The sequence below is a fragment of the Panthera uncia genome, assembly GCF_023721935.1.
Source record: "Panthera uncia isolate 11264 chromosome A1 unlocalized genomic scaffold, Puncia_PCG_1.0 HiC_scaffold_17, whole genome shotgun sequence".
NCBI lineage: Eukaryota > Metazoa > Chordata > Mammalia > Carnivora > Felidae > Panthera > Panthera uncia.
Window position 1 is genome coordinate 125,388,778 of NW_026057577.1, and position 14,720 is coordinate 125,403,497.

At 38.5% G+C, this 14,720-nt stretch overlaps 1 protein-coding gene and 1 pseudogene across 6 annotated transcripts in view; both read right to left on the reverse strand.

The window, feature by feature from the left end:
• The window catches only part of TTC23L (tetratricopeptide repeat domain 23 like), a 59,194-nt gene that overhangs the window by 20,377 nt on the left and 24,097 nt on the right, over positions 1 to 14,720 (reverse strand). For all 6 annotated transcript variants that reach the window (XM_049648203.1, XM_049648200.1, XM_049648201.1 and 3 more), the window contains exons 7-9: positions 13,265 to 13,442; positions 10,980 to 11,088; positions 323 to 450 (exon numbers count right to left, since the gene is read on the reverse strand). In XM_049648203.1, coding sequence (XP_049504160.1) covers positions 323 to 450; positions 10,980 to 11,088; positions 13,265 to 13,442 — 415 coding nt within the window. The remainder of the gene's footprint in view (positions 1 to 322; positions 451 to 10,979; positions 11,089 to 13,264; positions 13,443 to 14,720) is intronic.
• LOC125934660 (60S ribosomal protein L35a-like) lies at positions 2,311 to 2,761 on the reverse strand (annotated as a pseudogene).

Sequence of the window (14,720 nt, forward strand, 5' to 3'; positions counted from 1 at the left end):
TTTTAAATAATCCTGGCAATTCTGAAGTAATATGCCAGTTCTATTCCGTAAACTCTATGGAGGTGGCATTGTATGCCTTACCAGGATCTGTCAGTTGTGATATGTCACCTAAGCAATGTGTTTCTATGAAGAGTTGAAATTTCATGCTTATATTTAATAATAACAGTTAACTCATAAATAATTATTTAATCTTCATGGCTATTCTATGAGAGAGGAACTATTATTATACTCATATTATAGATGAAGGAATGGACCCTAGTAAAAGCTAAGGATCTTGTCCAAGATCACACTGCCTCTAGTTGATTTGTCTGTTCATATTTACCTGTTTTTCTCCATTTTGGACAAGCCATTTGCAAAATTCTTCAATGGTTGTCAGTGTTTCATAATCCGTTGGGCCCAATGTTGCTTGATATGCACTGATACTTTTTATAAAATATATCTCCACAGCATCTGCAAAAAAAGGGAAACACTAATTAAGGCAAGCTGCTAGCCTTTCCAAGTATCTAATACCAGCTTTTCATACTTCAAGTCCATGCCTGTTCTCATTCCAGGTCTCATAAGGACCCTCAGAAAGTCTGAGATATAATTTGATGGCATCAACTGATGTAATTTTATTCTCTTGATTAAATGCATGGATTTTTCTGTAGGGAAAGAAAGCTACGTCTGAACAGGCTTATCCCAAGACCCAAAATGGTCACCATATTAAACTCCCAACTGTAATGAAAGACTATATATTTAACTAAATTAAACTCTGATAGAGAGTATTATTTACTGGGATTCCTGTTAGGGGTGTGTGTGTGTGTGTGTGTGTGTGTGTGTGTGTGTGTGTGCCTATGTGTGTTAGAGAGTTTTTGTTTCAAAAGTACTTTAAATGTAGTTGTTATTGCTTAAAAATTTACTTTTAATGTTGTCTTTTATTCCAAACATAATAGATGTTTATGGAATCAGTCTAGAAAATGCAATAGAAGCAAAAAAAAAGAAAAAAAAAGAAATGAAAATTATCTCCACACACACTACTCAGAAGCAGGCACCATTAACATTTTTTACCACTGTATTAAGGTATAATTGGCATACCACACCTTCAACCATTGTAATTACCCAGTCTGATGAACTTTTAGTAAACTTATAATTATATAATCATGATTGAAATCCAGTTTTAGAACATATCCATCACCCCCAAAATATTTTCTTCATGGCTGGTTGCAGTCAATGCCTGCTCTCATCCCATCTCAGACAGTCACTGATCTTCATTCTATCTTTATGTTTTTGCCTCTTCTAGAAATTTCACATAAGTGGATTCATACAACACATGTAGTCTTTTGTGATTCTTTCATGCATCATGCTGTCTTTGAGGTTCATCTATGTTCCTGCATGAATTAGTACTTCATTCCTCCTTCTGCCGAGTACTTTTCCATTGTGTGGATATACACTACATTTTGTTTACTCATTCCCAAGGTGATGACTATTTGCATTTGTGTGTATAGTCTATTATACCTATCCACATATCAGTTCCAATTCTCTCCATTCTTTTCTGTGGATTTGTGTTACTGTATGCTGTCATTTTCTTTCAGCCTAAGGGCTTCCTTTAGTATTTATTTTAGGTCAAGACTGCTACCAACGATCCTGTTTATCAGGGAATGCCTATCTCACCTTCATTTTCAAAGGGAGGTTTTCCTGGATATACAATTCTTAGCTGAATTGTATTGCAACACTTTGAATATGTTTTTCCACTACCTTCTAGCCTCCCTTATTCTGATGAAAAAGCAGTCATCAATCATATTGTTTCCCTGTATGGAGCTATTTTTCCACTGTTGCTTTCAAGATTTTCTTTTTGTCATTCAGAAATCTGACTGTAGGTCTAGTTGTGGTTCTCTTTGTGTTTATCTTATTTGGCATTGAGAATTTTGGATCTGTAGATACATTTTCATCATGCGTGGGAAGTTTGGAGCCATTATTTCTTTAGATAGTTTGCTCCTCATTCTGTCTCCTCCTCTTCTGGTGCTCCTAGTACATATATGTTGGTACACCAGCTGTTCCACAGATCTCTTATGCTTTGTTCGTTTTTCTTCAATGCCTTTTTTGTCTGCTGTTTGGATTGGACAATTTCTAGTGAGATATCTTTGAGTTATCTTATTCTGTTCTCCACCATCTCAAATCTGATGTGGAGACCATTTAATGACTCTTTCATTCAATTACTGTAATATACAGTAGAATATACACTGTAACGTACAGTGTAATATACTCTAGAATTTCCATTTGGTTGGTTTTTTTCTTAGTTTACTTATTTATTTATTTTTTACAAGAGAACAAATCTACACCTTTATTCATTTACTTTTAAGTTAGTTTAAATCCTTGAGGGGTACAGCATCACACAGATTCTGTGGCCAATGGCTTTAGCAGGAAGCTTGCTTCAGAATTTGGTTTGGACCATGCCACTGTTTCCATGAATACAAGTTACTTTTCCCCAGATCACTCTGGTTTTGTTCAGTTTGCCATGAGGGGTCACTGTGTTGTTCTTTGCTCTGTACACATAAGCACATCTCTTGCCTAGATAGAATTCAGTTTCATCTCAAGCAGAAACACCTTCAATTTTAAGAAGAGCTGTGTGCTCCCTCTGGTTCCAGAAACTCCACTTATAGCCAGCAAAAATGGCTTTGGACCACAGCCTTCCAGACATATTTGTCATTTTAGGAGTCCTGTTCCCAGCAGGCCTCCATAGGTTCCAAGATGGCAGAAGGAGAAAAGCGAGCTCTTAAATAGTTTATATTTCTCTATTAATAGTTACTATTTGCTAGGTAATTTTCATTGTATTTTAATTCTTTTAACAGTTTCCTTTAATTCTTTGAACATATTTATGATAGCTGCTTTGAAGTCTTCTAAACCCAATATCTAACCCACTTAGAGTCAATTTCTATTGACGGCTCTTTTTCTGAGTATAAGCTATGGGTTGTTTCTTTGTATGTTTCTTTTGTTGAAAACTGTACATTTTACTTTTTTATTTTTTTGAGAGAGAGAGAGAGAGAGACAGAGTGTGAATGGGGCAGGAGCAGAGAGGGAGGGAGACACAGAATCTGAAGGAGGCTCCAGGCTCCAAGCTGTCAGCACAGAGCCCAACATGGGGCTCAAACCCATGAAGTGCCAGATCATGACCTGAGCCAAGGTTGGACACTCAACTGACTGAATTGAGTCACCCCCAAAACTGCACGTTTTATTTATTTATTTAAAAATTTTTAATGTTTATTTTTGAGAGAGAGAGAGAGATTGAATCAAGGGAGAAGAAATAGGGAGACACAGAATCTGAAGCAGACTCCAGGCTCTGAGCTGACAGCACAGAGCCTGACACGGGACTCAAATTTACAAACCACAAGGTCATGACCTGAGCCAAAGTTGGATGTTCAACTGACTGAGCCACCCAGGCACCCCAAAACTGTACATTTTAGATATTATATAGTAGCAACAACAGACTGATATATTTTTGTGGGTTTTTATTTTGTTTTATTCTTTTTCTTTTTTTTAAGTAGGCTCCACACCCAGCATGGAGCCCAATGTGGGGCTTGAACTCACAACCCTAAGATCAAGACCTAAGCTGAGATCAAGAGTCAAGATACTTAACTGACTGAGTCACCCAAGTGCCCCTGCTTGTTTTGTTTTAGTGAATTGCCTAGACTCAAATGGCAGAATCTGTCTCCTCTATGGTGTCTGAATGCTAATGTCTTTGCTTAGGTGTTTGATTTCTTTAAAATAGACTTTATTCTTTAAGGCAGCTTTACATTCTCAGAAAAACTGAGTGGAAGGTACAGAGATTTTTCATATAACTTGCCCACATATGGCATTTGGGATGGTTAATTTTCAGTGTCAACTAGACTGGGCTAAGGGATGTCCCGATAACTGATAAAACAATTTCTGGGTGTCTCTGTGAAGGTGTTTCTGGAAGAGATAGACAACTGAATCAGTATACTGAGCAAAGAAGATCTGTCCTCACCAAGTTCACACACACACCCGCACACACACACACACACACACACACACACAAATGCAAAGAAAGGATGAATTTTCTCTCACTCTTTTCTTGGGCTGGAAATCCATCTTCTTCTGCCCTCAAACATTGGAACTCCTGGTTCTTGGGCCTTTGGATTCTGAGACATATTATACCAGGGGTCCCCTCACTCCTGTTGGTTATATTTCTCTGGAAAACCCTGATTAACCAGGAATGAGCCCAAGAATAAGGACGTTTACTTGCCAAAGCCATGGCTGAGTGCCCAATCTGCAGCAGACAGCAGCACTGAGCCTCTAATATGGCACCATTATGTACGGTCCAGCTTCCTGGTAGCAAGTTGCTTACACCGAACCATTTTCTTCATGGAAAGGGCAGCATTTTGTCCTTAACTGGAATATTTCTACTCTGGATATAAATTTGCCTTCCCTGCATGCAATGATTCTACCAAAACTACCATCCATAAACTTAGAATGCCTCATCCATCATCATGGTATTCCACACAACATTGCTTTGGATCAAGGAACTCACTTCACAGCAAAAGAAGGGCCGTAATGGACCCATGTCAAGAAATTCACTGGTCTTACCATGTTCTCCACCATACTGAAGCAGCCAGCTTGATAGAATGGTGGTACAGTCTTTTGAAGACAGTTACAGTGCCAGCTAGGTGGCAATACTTTGCAAGATTTGAGTTCTCCCAAAGGCTGTGTATACTCTGAATCAGCATCCAATACATGGTGCTGTTTCTCCAATAGCCAGGATTCACAGGATAAAAACAATAATAATAAAGGTAGAGGAAGGGTGAATTCTCTCTCGCTCATCCTGAGCTAGGAAGTCTACCTCCTGCCTTTGGACATCACATAATTGTTTTAGATTCCCAGCCTGATCATTCGAATATCCCTACTATATCTCAGTCTGGTTCTGATGCTTGCTGTGTTTCTTGAAACTGTGTGGGTTTGTTTGTTTTTGTTTTGTTTTGTTTTTTGTTTTTGCTTTTGCTTTTTACTAAGCCTTGAAGTTTTCTTGATAGGTGGACATGATGTACTGGGTAAAAAAAAAATGCTCTAAATAGGCCACTAGCTACATGGTGGGAAGATGTGGGCTTTGAGGGGAAGGCATTCTATCATCCTATGTTAGGTCTCAGTCTTTTAGTGAGCCTGTGCCCCTGGACTGTGAACTTCGCAAGTGCTTCTCAGCCCCTTTCTCCCTTAGGTGGGAAGGGATAGCGAGAGTGGGCTAAAGTTGGGTATTTCCTTCCCTTTGGGTTGGTTAGGTTCTGAAACAACAACAACAACAACAACAACAACAACAGTTTAGGCTCTGGTAAAATAATTTTTCTTGAGGACAGGCCTTGTTTAGTAGAAAGCTCTGGCATATTTTTTAAAGGATTTTTCTTTTAAGTTTATTTATTTTGAGAAAGAAAGTGTGAGCGGGGGAGAGGGAGAGAGAGAGGGAAAGAGGGAGAATCCCAAGCAGGCTCTGCACTGTCAGCACAGAGCCGGATGAGGGGCTCAAACCCACAAACTGAACTGTGAGATCATGAGAATGATCTGAGCCAAAGTCAGCCACTGACTTCACCAACTGAGCCATCCAGGGGCCCCAGCTCTGGAATATTTTAACTGGCTATTTTTCCCCCTCTCTCTCCTGGCAGCAAGGGGGCATTTTTCTCCAATATTCACTTTGAGAACCTGGTCAAGCTCCTGGAGGTAAATCTCACAAGAGTGTGGAGACCACCCCCCCCCACCCGGCCCCCGTCACTGGGTACTTGGAATTTTTAACTCTCAGTCTTAATCACACTGAGCTTCCAGAAATTTATCAGTTATAGTTCAGGTATTCCTACCCAGTACTGGTTCCTGTAGACAGGTATCTGCTCAGGCAAATTGTGATTCTCTGTATTTATTTGTCTCTCCAATTTCAGGGGCATCAGTTTGCTCTGTGACCTCACTTCCCTGACAGATCTAAGAAAAGCTGTTGATTTTCCAGTTTGTTCAGCTTTTTACTTGTAGTTAGGATGGAGTGACCACCTCCAAGCCCCTATATGCCAGACTAGAAATCTAAAATCTTTGTGTTTAATGCTTATTTTTTTTGTAAATGTTTTATTTATTTTATGAGAGCATGCCAGTGGGAGAGAAAGAGTGGGGGACAGAAGATCTGAAGCAGGCTCTGCGCTGACAGGCTAACAGCATCGAGCCTGATGCAGGGCTCGAACTCACGAACTGTGAGATCATGACCTGAGCTGAAGTCAGATGCTCAATTGACTGAGCCACCCAGGTGCCCCTAATGATTATCCTTTAAAAATTTGGTCTGGATTCCTGGGGTTACCCCTGTGTCTGCATAGCTTAGTGCTGACCCAAGTGACTGACTTGAAAAGAGGTTGTGCTCAAAAACCTTTACGATGTATGACTTCTATCCTCTGTTGATTGATCTGTATGTAGATTAGGGTGTGCATTCAAAGCTCTGCCACATTTCAAGTCTTCTTTGGTTGTTATTTGCCATATCTCCCCTACACATGTAAATAGTTTCCCAGTTGGCAAGGGATGTTGGGAGAGCTTCTCTGGCCTTTTCTTGGCTCTCATTTCCAGGTTCTTCCTAAGATTTCTGACGGGCTTCTAATGCCTACAAACCAGGACAGCAACTTTAGGCTACCAAGTATGAAGGCGTTCCCTCCTTGCATTTCTTCTGAGTTTGCCACTTTTATCTGATGAATCAATGTGTTTGCCCCTTGCTCCAGATGGAGTCCAAAGCCTCTGCCACAAAGTTGCTGTTCTCTTGGCGAGCACCTGCTGATCAAATGGCTGTATTCTCACTGTCTGAGCTGGTGCTGTGGGTGGATGGGAGCAGCCTCAGGCAAAAAGACAAGAAGACTCTCTTTACCCAAAGCTCTAGCAGTTTTGCAAGAATGCTTTCCAATTTGTTGTCTGCTTATTTATTGCCAGTGTCCTCAAATGGTTATTTTTGGAACATCTTAATTTGTATGTGTGTATGTGTGTGTTGATTCACAGATCTCTTCACAAAGGCATAGCCAGAAGTCTCTACCTGTTTACATTTTGATGTACATTTTGATGCGGTCTTAGTTACTTTGCAGTTCATTTTTCATGTATATATACATATGTGTGTGTGACTATAAACAATAGTATTTTTATGTCCTAAAAATGCAAGGTATTTTTTCCTTAATATTGTTTTTAACTTTCTTTTTATTTATAAAGTCTAATCCTTTTACAGACTACAGAATTCCATGCAATTAATATATCAAATATTCCGTTCACTAATTGATAAACATTTAGGTTGTTTCCAATTTTTTTACAATTACAGACTGAGTGCCACAGTAAACATCCTTCTACATGTTTCCTTTTGGTTTTACTAGGTCTTATCAAGTTATTTTCCAAATTTCTTATCACTCCTTCCATCTATGAGTGAGCAGAACTGTTTTTCCACAATCTGGCAAATACTAGATATTTTCATATTTCAAAAATTTTTACATAGGATAGGTGAAAACTGATTTTAAAGGTATGTATAGTTTTAAGATGTGTAACATTCTGCCAAATTATCTTTCAGAGATTTTGTGTCAAATTGCTCTCATCAATCCTAAATGTTATCATTTCTTTTAAATGTTGACATTCTGATGGAAACTTGGTATCCTTGTTGTTTTATATTGATTCATTATTACTATGATTGAACCTTTTTTGTGATTATTGGCCATTTGTTTTATGTAATGTTTGGTATTATTTTTCTCCCTATTTTTCTATTGTAAAGTAAATGTAAATTTTAGCTCCTACATGTAGGACAATGATCTATGTTGAATGACTGTGTATGTTACGAAAGTGAGTTTTTTCTCTTTTTTCTTCTGGCATGTGAATACCATTGTTCCAATTGTTCCAATACCATTTGTTGAAAAGACTATTCTTTCCACATTGAATTGCCTTAGCACCTTTGTCAAAAATTAATTGGTTATATTTACACAGGTCTATTTCTGGACTCTCTTTTGTGTTCCCGTGACTCTGATCTCTGTCCCTTCACCAATACGAAACTCTCTTGATTACTGTTGCTTCTATTTATTTATTTATTTATTTATTTATTTATTAAAAAAAATTTTTTTTTTTTAACATTTATTTTTGAGACAGAGACAGACAGAGCATGAACGGGGAGGGTCAGAGAGAGAGGGAGACACAGAATCCGAAACAGGCTCCAGGCTCTGAGCGGTCAGCACAGAGCCCGATGCAGGGCTTGAACTCACGGACCGCGAGATCATGACCTGAGCTGAAGTCGGACGCTTAACCGACTGAGCCACCCAGGCGCCCCACTGTTGCTTTTATAATAAATCTTAAATCAGGTAGTATGATTCCTCCAATTTTATTAGTTTTCAAAACTGTTTCAGCTATTCTAACTTCTTTGCATTTCTGTATAAATTTTTGAATCAGCTTGTCTATATTTACAAAAATTCCTGCTGGGATCTTGGATTGATAATTTGTGTTAAATCCATACATCAATTTCTATAGAAGTGACAGCTTTACTAGACATCTTCCAATCTAAGAATACATTATGTCTCCATTTATTTAGATCATCTCTGATTTCTTTGATCAGAGTTTGTAGTTTTTAGCATACAGATACTGTACATGTTTTGTTAGATTTATACCTAAGCATTTCATTTGGGAGGAGGGGCTATTGTAAGTAATATTTATTTCAGTTTCCAGTTGTGAATTGCTAATATATAGAAATGTGACTGGGTTTTATGGTTGACCTTATATCCTGTGATCTTGCTAAGCTTAAACTCACTTACTAGTTCTAAGAGTTTTGCAGATTTCTTGGAATTTTCAGCAGAAACAGCTGCATTGCTGCAAATGAGGACCATTTTATTTCTTTTAGGCTGTATGTCTTTTTCTTGCCTACTGCACTAGCTAGGACTTCCAGTACTATGTTGAATAAGCTTAGTGAGAATGAACATCCTTGCCTTATTCCTGATCTTAAGACAAAGCAGTCTTTCACCATGAAGCATGATGTTAGCTATGGGTTTTCTGTACATGTCTTTTATCAGATTGAGAAAGTTCCCCTTCCACTGTGAATGCATGCAGAATTTTTTCACATGCTTCTTCTGCATCAGTTGATAAGATTACGTACTTTTCATCTTTGGATTGTTAATATGGTAGAGAACATTCATTCAGGTTTAAACACTGAACCAGGCTGACACTCTCAAGAAAAAAGCTTCCCTTGGTCATGGTGTATTATTCTTTTTTATACATTGCTATGTATTTTATTGAGAATTTTTTGGGTTTATGTGTATGAAAGGTATTGTTCTGTAGTTTTGTTTTGTTTTTTTTCTTGTAAGGTCTTTGCCTAGATTTGGTGTCAGGGTAATGCAAGCCTCATAAAATGAGTTGGGAAATTTTCCCTCCTCTTCAATTTTCTGGAGAAGATTATGCAGGATGGGTGTTAATACTTTATTAGGTAGAATTATCCAGTGGAATCATCTGGATGTTGATGTATCTTTCTCACAAATTCTTTTTTTTTTTCCAATAATTAAGGGCTTATTCAAATTATCTGTTCATCTTGGATTACACTGTTTTTTATTTTATTTATGGTACTTTGTGACAGACACAGGTTTTAGATCTTTTTAAAATTAAATCTATCAATCTCTTCTAGTATATCTTTGTGTGCTCAGAAAGTTCTTATCTCCTTAAATTATTAATTTTAGGAGTTTTGATTGTAGTGCTGTATTTCCTTTGGGATAATTCATATTTTCAGTTATGATCAGTCAGATGTGATCCATCTGGAATTTAGTGAATGATAGGTGAAGATCCAAATCTTTACAGGTAAAAATTAGTATACAAGAAAAGAATAAGGTGGCCTTAGAACCTCCCAACCCAGAAGCATAGAAGTTTCTCACTTGAACACAATTTTTACATATTCACAAATACATTAAATGTGTTATAACCATGAAGACTATTTTTAAAAAATCAGATGTATATATGGAGTACAAATACTCTGAGTATACACAAGAAAACTTTTTAAAGAAGATGATTAGCTAGGAAACACAGAATCAGGAAGTCTTCAATGAACATTCATGCTAAAGGAAACAGTAATCAAAATATGAAAATAACTTCTGAAAACTGAACAAAATTATTTAATGACTTGGGAAAATAGAAGAGTGGAGAAAAGTAGGATGCAAAACTTTCCCTGCGATTCGTTCCCTCTCTCTCTCACTCTTCCTCTCTCTTTTTCATAAAAGACTGAAAAATAATGTACACCTAAATGGATTCCTTTTATGAGCAGAGATAATCAACATTTTAAAATGTTTAAATCATATTTTTCACAAATCTCAAATTCCTCCGGATGGGCCATTGAATCCATTAGTGTCCGTTAATCTGACCCAGTCAGCTGAGCACGGCACACAGTCCTTTCTCATCCGTTCTTTTGTGTCTCTCCTGAAGCTACTCACTTTCCAAAGGATGACCTTGTCTGAGAAAGGACTACTGTTGATGAATTCATCACCTGGCTTTCTTCCAGTAGCTCCAATACCTCACTTGTGAATATAGTCATAAAAATTCTAGCTGCTACAAGCGTTCTCTCTTGACAGTCAGAGGAAAAGAGTCCAGGAGGTTGAGAATGGAAGAGGAAGAAAGAAGGAGCCAATGTTTTTGTCTTTCATCACTGGATTTCCTCATCAACCAATACCTCACAGCTCACATTCATAGCGTGTATGATCTCTACTCTTTATGCAGGTGAGTTCTGCTGAGATTCTAAGGGAATAAAGGAAATAGAAACCAGATGGTTTTATTGGTTTTGATGTCCCAACTAATTTATGGAGATATTATTGTGCCTAAATTCATGTGTAAATGCTTTTGTACAAAATGGCTTCCAGTCTAATTTTTCCATCACAGTCAATGAATAGCTAATTATAACCTGTTCACATCGATAGATAGACCATTGCCAGTGTGCTTCCCCCCACCATGGGAAATGGTGATAACTGCAAGCTACCTCTTCTACTTACCCCTGTGTTGGGCCTCTCCAGACAGGGCATGAGCCTTGGCTAGTAATGCACTTGCCTCTGCAGTTTGGGGGCTGGCTTCAGTGAACAAAGAAACACAGATAGAATAGGCCTGGAATAGAGAAAATCATTATCAAGAGTACCCAAATGACAGTATTTCAGAGGATTTTCTTTTTTTTTTTTTAATTTTTTTTAAGTTTATTTATTTTTGAGAGAGAAAGAGAGAGACAGAGTGTGAATGGGGGAGAGGGAGAGAGAGGTGGAGACACAGAATTCGAAGCAGGCTCCAGGCTCTGAGCTGTCAGTACAGAGCCCGACGTGGGGCTCAAACTCACAAACTGTGAGATCATGACCTGAGCCGAAGTCAGCTGCTCAACTGACTGAGCCACCCAGGCACCCCCAGAGGATTTTCTAATAGCTCTCATGAAATTGCTAGTTGAGAGCTGTGGATAGCTAATCTTGGAGTTATAAGAGAGGTGAGTTTGAGTCCCAGCTATTTCCTGTGAGTCTTGAGCAAGTAACTTCACCTTCACATGTAAAAGAAATATACAGTTTCCATCAATTGTGGTTTGGAAAATATTAATGAGATGGTACATGCAAAGCACACATAATACCATCACATGGTAAATTCTCAATAAATATTAGCCACTATGATGTCTTATTAGGTGTCATAGCAAAACTAAAATCACAACTTTAGCTACGCTTCTCAAAGGTTCGTTATCAAAGGAAGTTCAGGAGAGTTAAGTATGGACCCTAAAACCATACTGCCTGGGTTCCTATCCCAGCTCAGCCACTGATGACTCAGGCAAGTCACAAACTTCTTCAAATATAAAACCGGAATGACAAAAATGACTGTTACAAGCAGTTGCTGTAAAGATTAAATGAATTAATATGTGTAAAGTGTTTAGGATACCACCTGGAATGTCCTAAGCATGACAGAAGTGGAGATTTTATTACTATTATCATTCGTACTAAAGTGGAAGGAGAAAGAAGAGAGAAACCCCTGGCCCACACCCACCAGAAAGAAAAAGCCCCTTTCCCCCGTGCCTCATAGTTCACACGGGTCAGACACTGTGAGGTATCTCAAGGAGCCCCAGAGATTTCAGACAACACTATGGAGCTAAGGTAGAGTTCAGAGCTGGTATGTGTGCGGGCTCTGAGGACTCAAATTCTCTAAGTTCAAATCCCTGCTCTCCTACTTGTTAGCGACACAACTTCAGCTGAATTAGCTGTAACTCTTTAAGCTTCCGTTTCCTTATCCTTAAAATGAGATCAAATCATAATAATGCCTCCACTTCATAAGCGTATTGCATGGATTAAATGAGTATATCCTCAAGTGCACATAGTAAAAGCAGTCCATAAATGTTAACTATTTGTGTTGCTGTTGGGAAACACTGACTATATCTTGTTTTGGCAATCCTGATCTGACCACCGCTTGCATAGTCTTGGACACAAGAAGCTGATGGCTTGCTCTGTAAACAGTGGACTCCCTGCCTTCAGACCAACATCCCCTAACATTTCTCCACAGTGTGATTACCTGCAATGCCTTTTCTACAGTATCAGACTGTTTTCACATATACCATTGAATTGCATTGCACGGTTTCTATGATACAGGAAATCTAATCCACTTTTGGCTTCCGGAGGTACCAGAAGCCACAAACAGGTTATTTGAGGAGAGAAAAGGCGAATTTAATAAGTTTCAAGGGAAGTTTCAAGTACAGGATGCATCAAAAAGCCCCACACTGTTTTCATTATAATGACTCAACATTCCTTCCTATTTTGTTTTGTTTTCCCCTGGGCATTTGTCAAATTAGTTACCTCCAAGTGAAATACTCTTTTGTCGGTTTAAATTTAGACTTGTTGATACAACCAGCTGGGCTAGCCTAGAGGACAAATGACAGCATCACACCAAAATATCATGATTTTTTTTTTTTTTTCATTTTAAAAAAGCTCTTTGTGTTTGCTAAAGCCTTAAGTTTGGTTGCCCCTACAGCTTTTTTCCCTGGAGCAGACTCACTTGCTTACCTCTTCCCAGCACCCACAGAGATGAGGGGAAGCCTGGGAGGGGAAATTTGGTCCCAGATCAGGTCAAACAGCAGATACACTCATCCTGAGTCAGGATTCTCTGCCCACGTTGTTTAAGGTTGAGGAAGGGCTCTTGTGTGGATCTGGCGGGAAATCCACCCCACCCCCTAGTTCTTCTGAGAAGCCCAAGCTTCCCTGGTCCTGGGAACGGGCATGGGGCCAAAAGAAGGCCAGTAGGCTGGTGCTCCAGCCAACTCACCAACCTGCTGCAAGTACTGGATGGCCCGATCATGGTTCCTCCTCAGCTGCTCGATCTGCGCGATCTCCTCGTACAGACTGACCAGATCTGATGTCCTATCACCCCTAGCAGCAATAACATTGCCGATTGCCTTTTCAAAGTATGCCAGAGCAAGGTTCAATCTGTGGACGGCCAAGGAGGCTCTATAAGAAGAGGGACAAAGATGCAAAGTCAGAGAGGCCCCTTACTTTGCAGACACAAAAGGAACTGATTCTAAGAATGAATCAGTGAATCATTCTTAGAATGAATGATTCTAAGATTTGGCCTTTAGAGGCCAATTATCTGAGTGGTTGACCAAAATCCAGTCTTGCTATAAACAAACTCCCATTAACCTGCGTTTTACCCACCAGATTCCACTGACTAATATTCACTCCCATTAATACAGCATGCTATAGTCTAATTTTATAAAAAAGCATAAAATGGCTTCCAGTGGTTCACAAGATGGGTTATTTACCCATAAACACAGACTTTCTAGAATCAGAATAAAATTTTATTCTGACTCCCTCTCTTTCAGACCAATACAAAGCCATTGCTTTGTCTTGTTTGATTTAGTTTATTCCTCCTCAGTTAAAAATGAGGATAGAGAAAACAATGTAAATACTCCTTCCAAATGACAGTGGTTCAATAAATTATGGCACATCATATAATAAAATACTTCAGGCTTTAAAAATCATGCTTCCGTTTTAGACTAAATAATATGAGGAGAAATTAAAAGTGTGGCAAATTTTAAAAAGTGACAGGACTACTTAAAATTGACCCTGACATATCTATCTATCGATTGATCAATCTTTATCTCTAAAATATCCATAGCAGTTATGTTTGGGTTGTGAAATTAAAACTAACTTTTATTTTCTTCTTCATATCTATATTTTCAAATCTTCCAAAACAAAATATAATTTAAAAAATGAGAATAAAAAAGCATTTCATTAAAATTTATTCCTCTAGAGACAGCAAGACACAGGCCAATAACACGGCAGTTCAAAGCTGGTTCTCACAATTATTAGCTTTAAAAAAAATTTTTTTTAATGTTTATTTATTTTTGAGAGAGAGAGAGACAGAGAGTGAGTGGGGGAGGAACAGAGAGACAGGGAGACACAGAATCTGAAGAAGGCTCCGGGCTCTGAGCTGATAGCACAGAGCCTGACGTGGGGCTCGAACTCACAAACCATGAGATCATGACCTGAGCTGAAGTTGGACACTTAACCCACTGAGCCACCCAGGTGCCCCCCTCAGTTATTAGCTTTATGGTCAAATTCCAGGAGTCTACATTTCCTTCCAAATAAAACAATGATAAGAATACCTAAATTACAAGGTTGTTATAAAGATTAGATAAAAAATTGTACATGAAATCACTTCACATATAGTGGATACACAATCAATATTACTTCCCCTCCCCCTTTGCTTCTTCCATCTTTGTATTC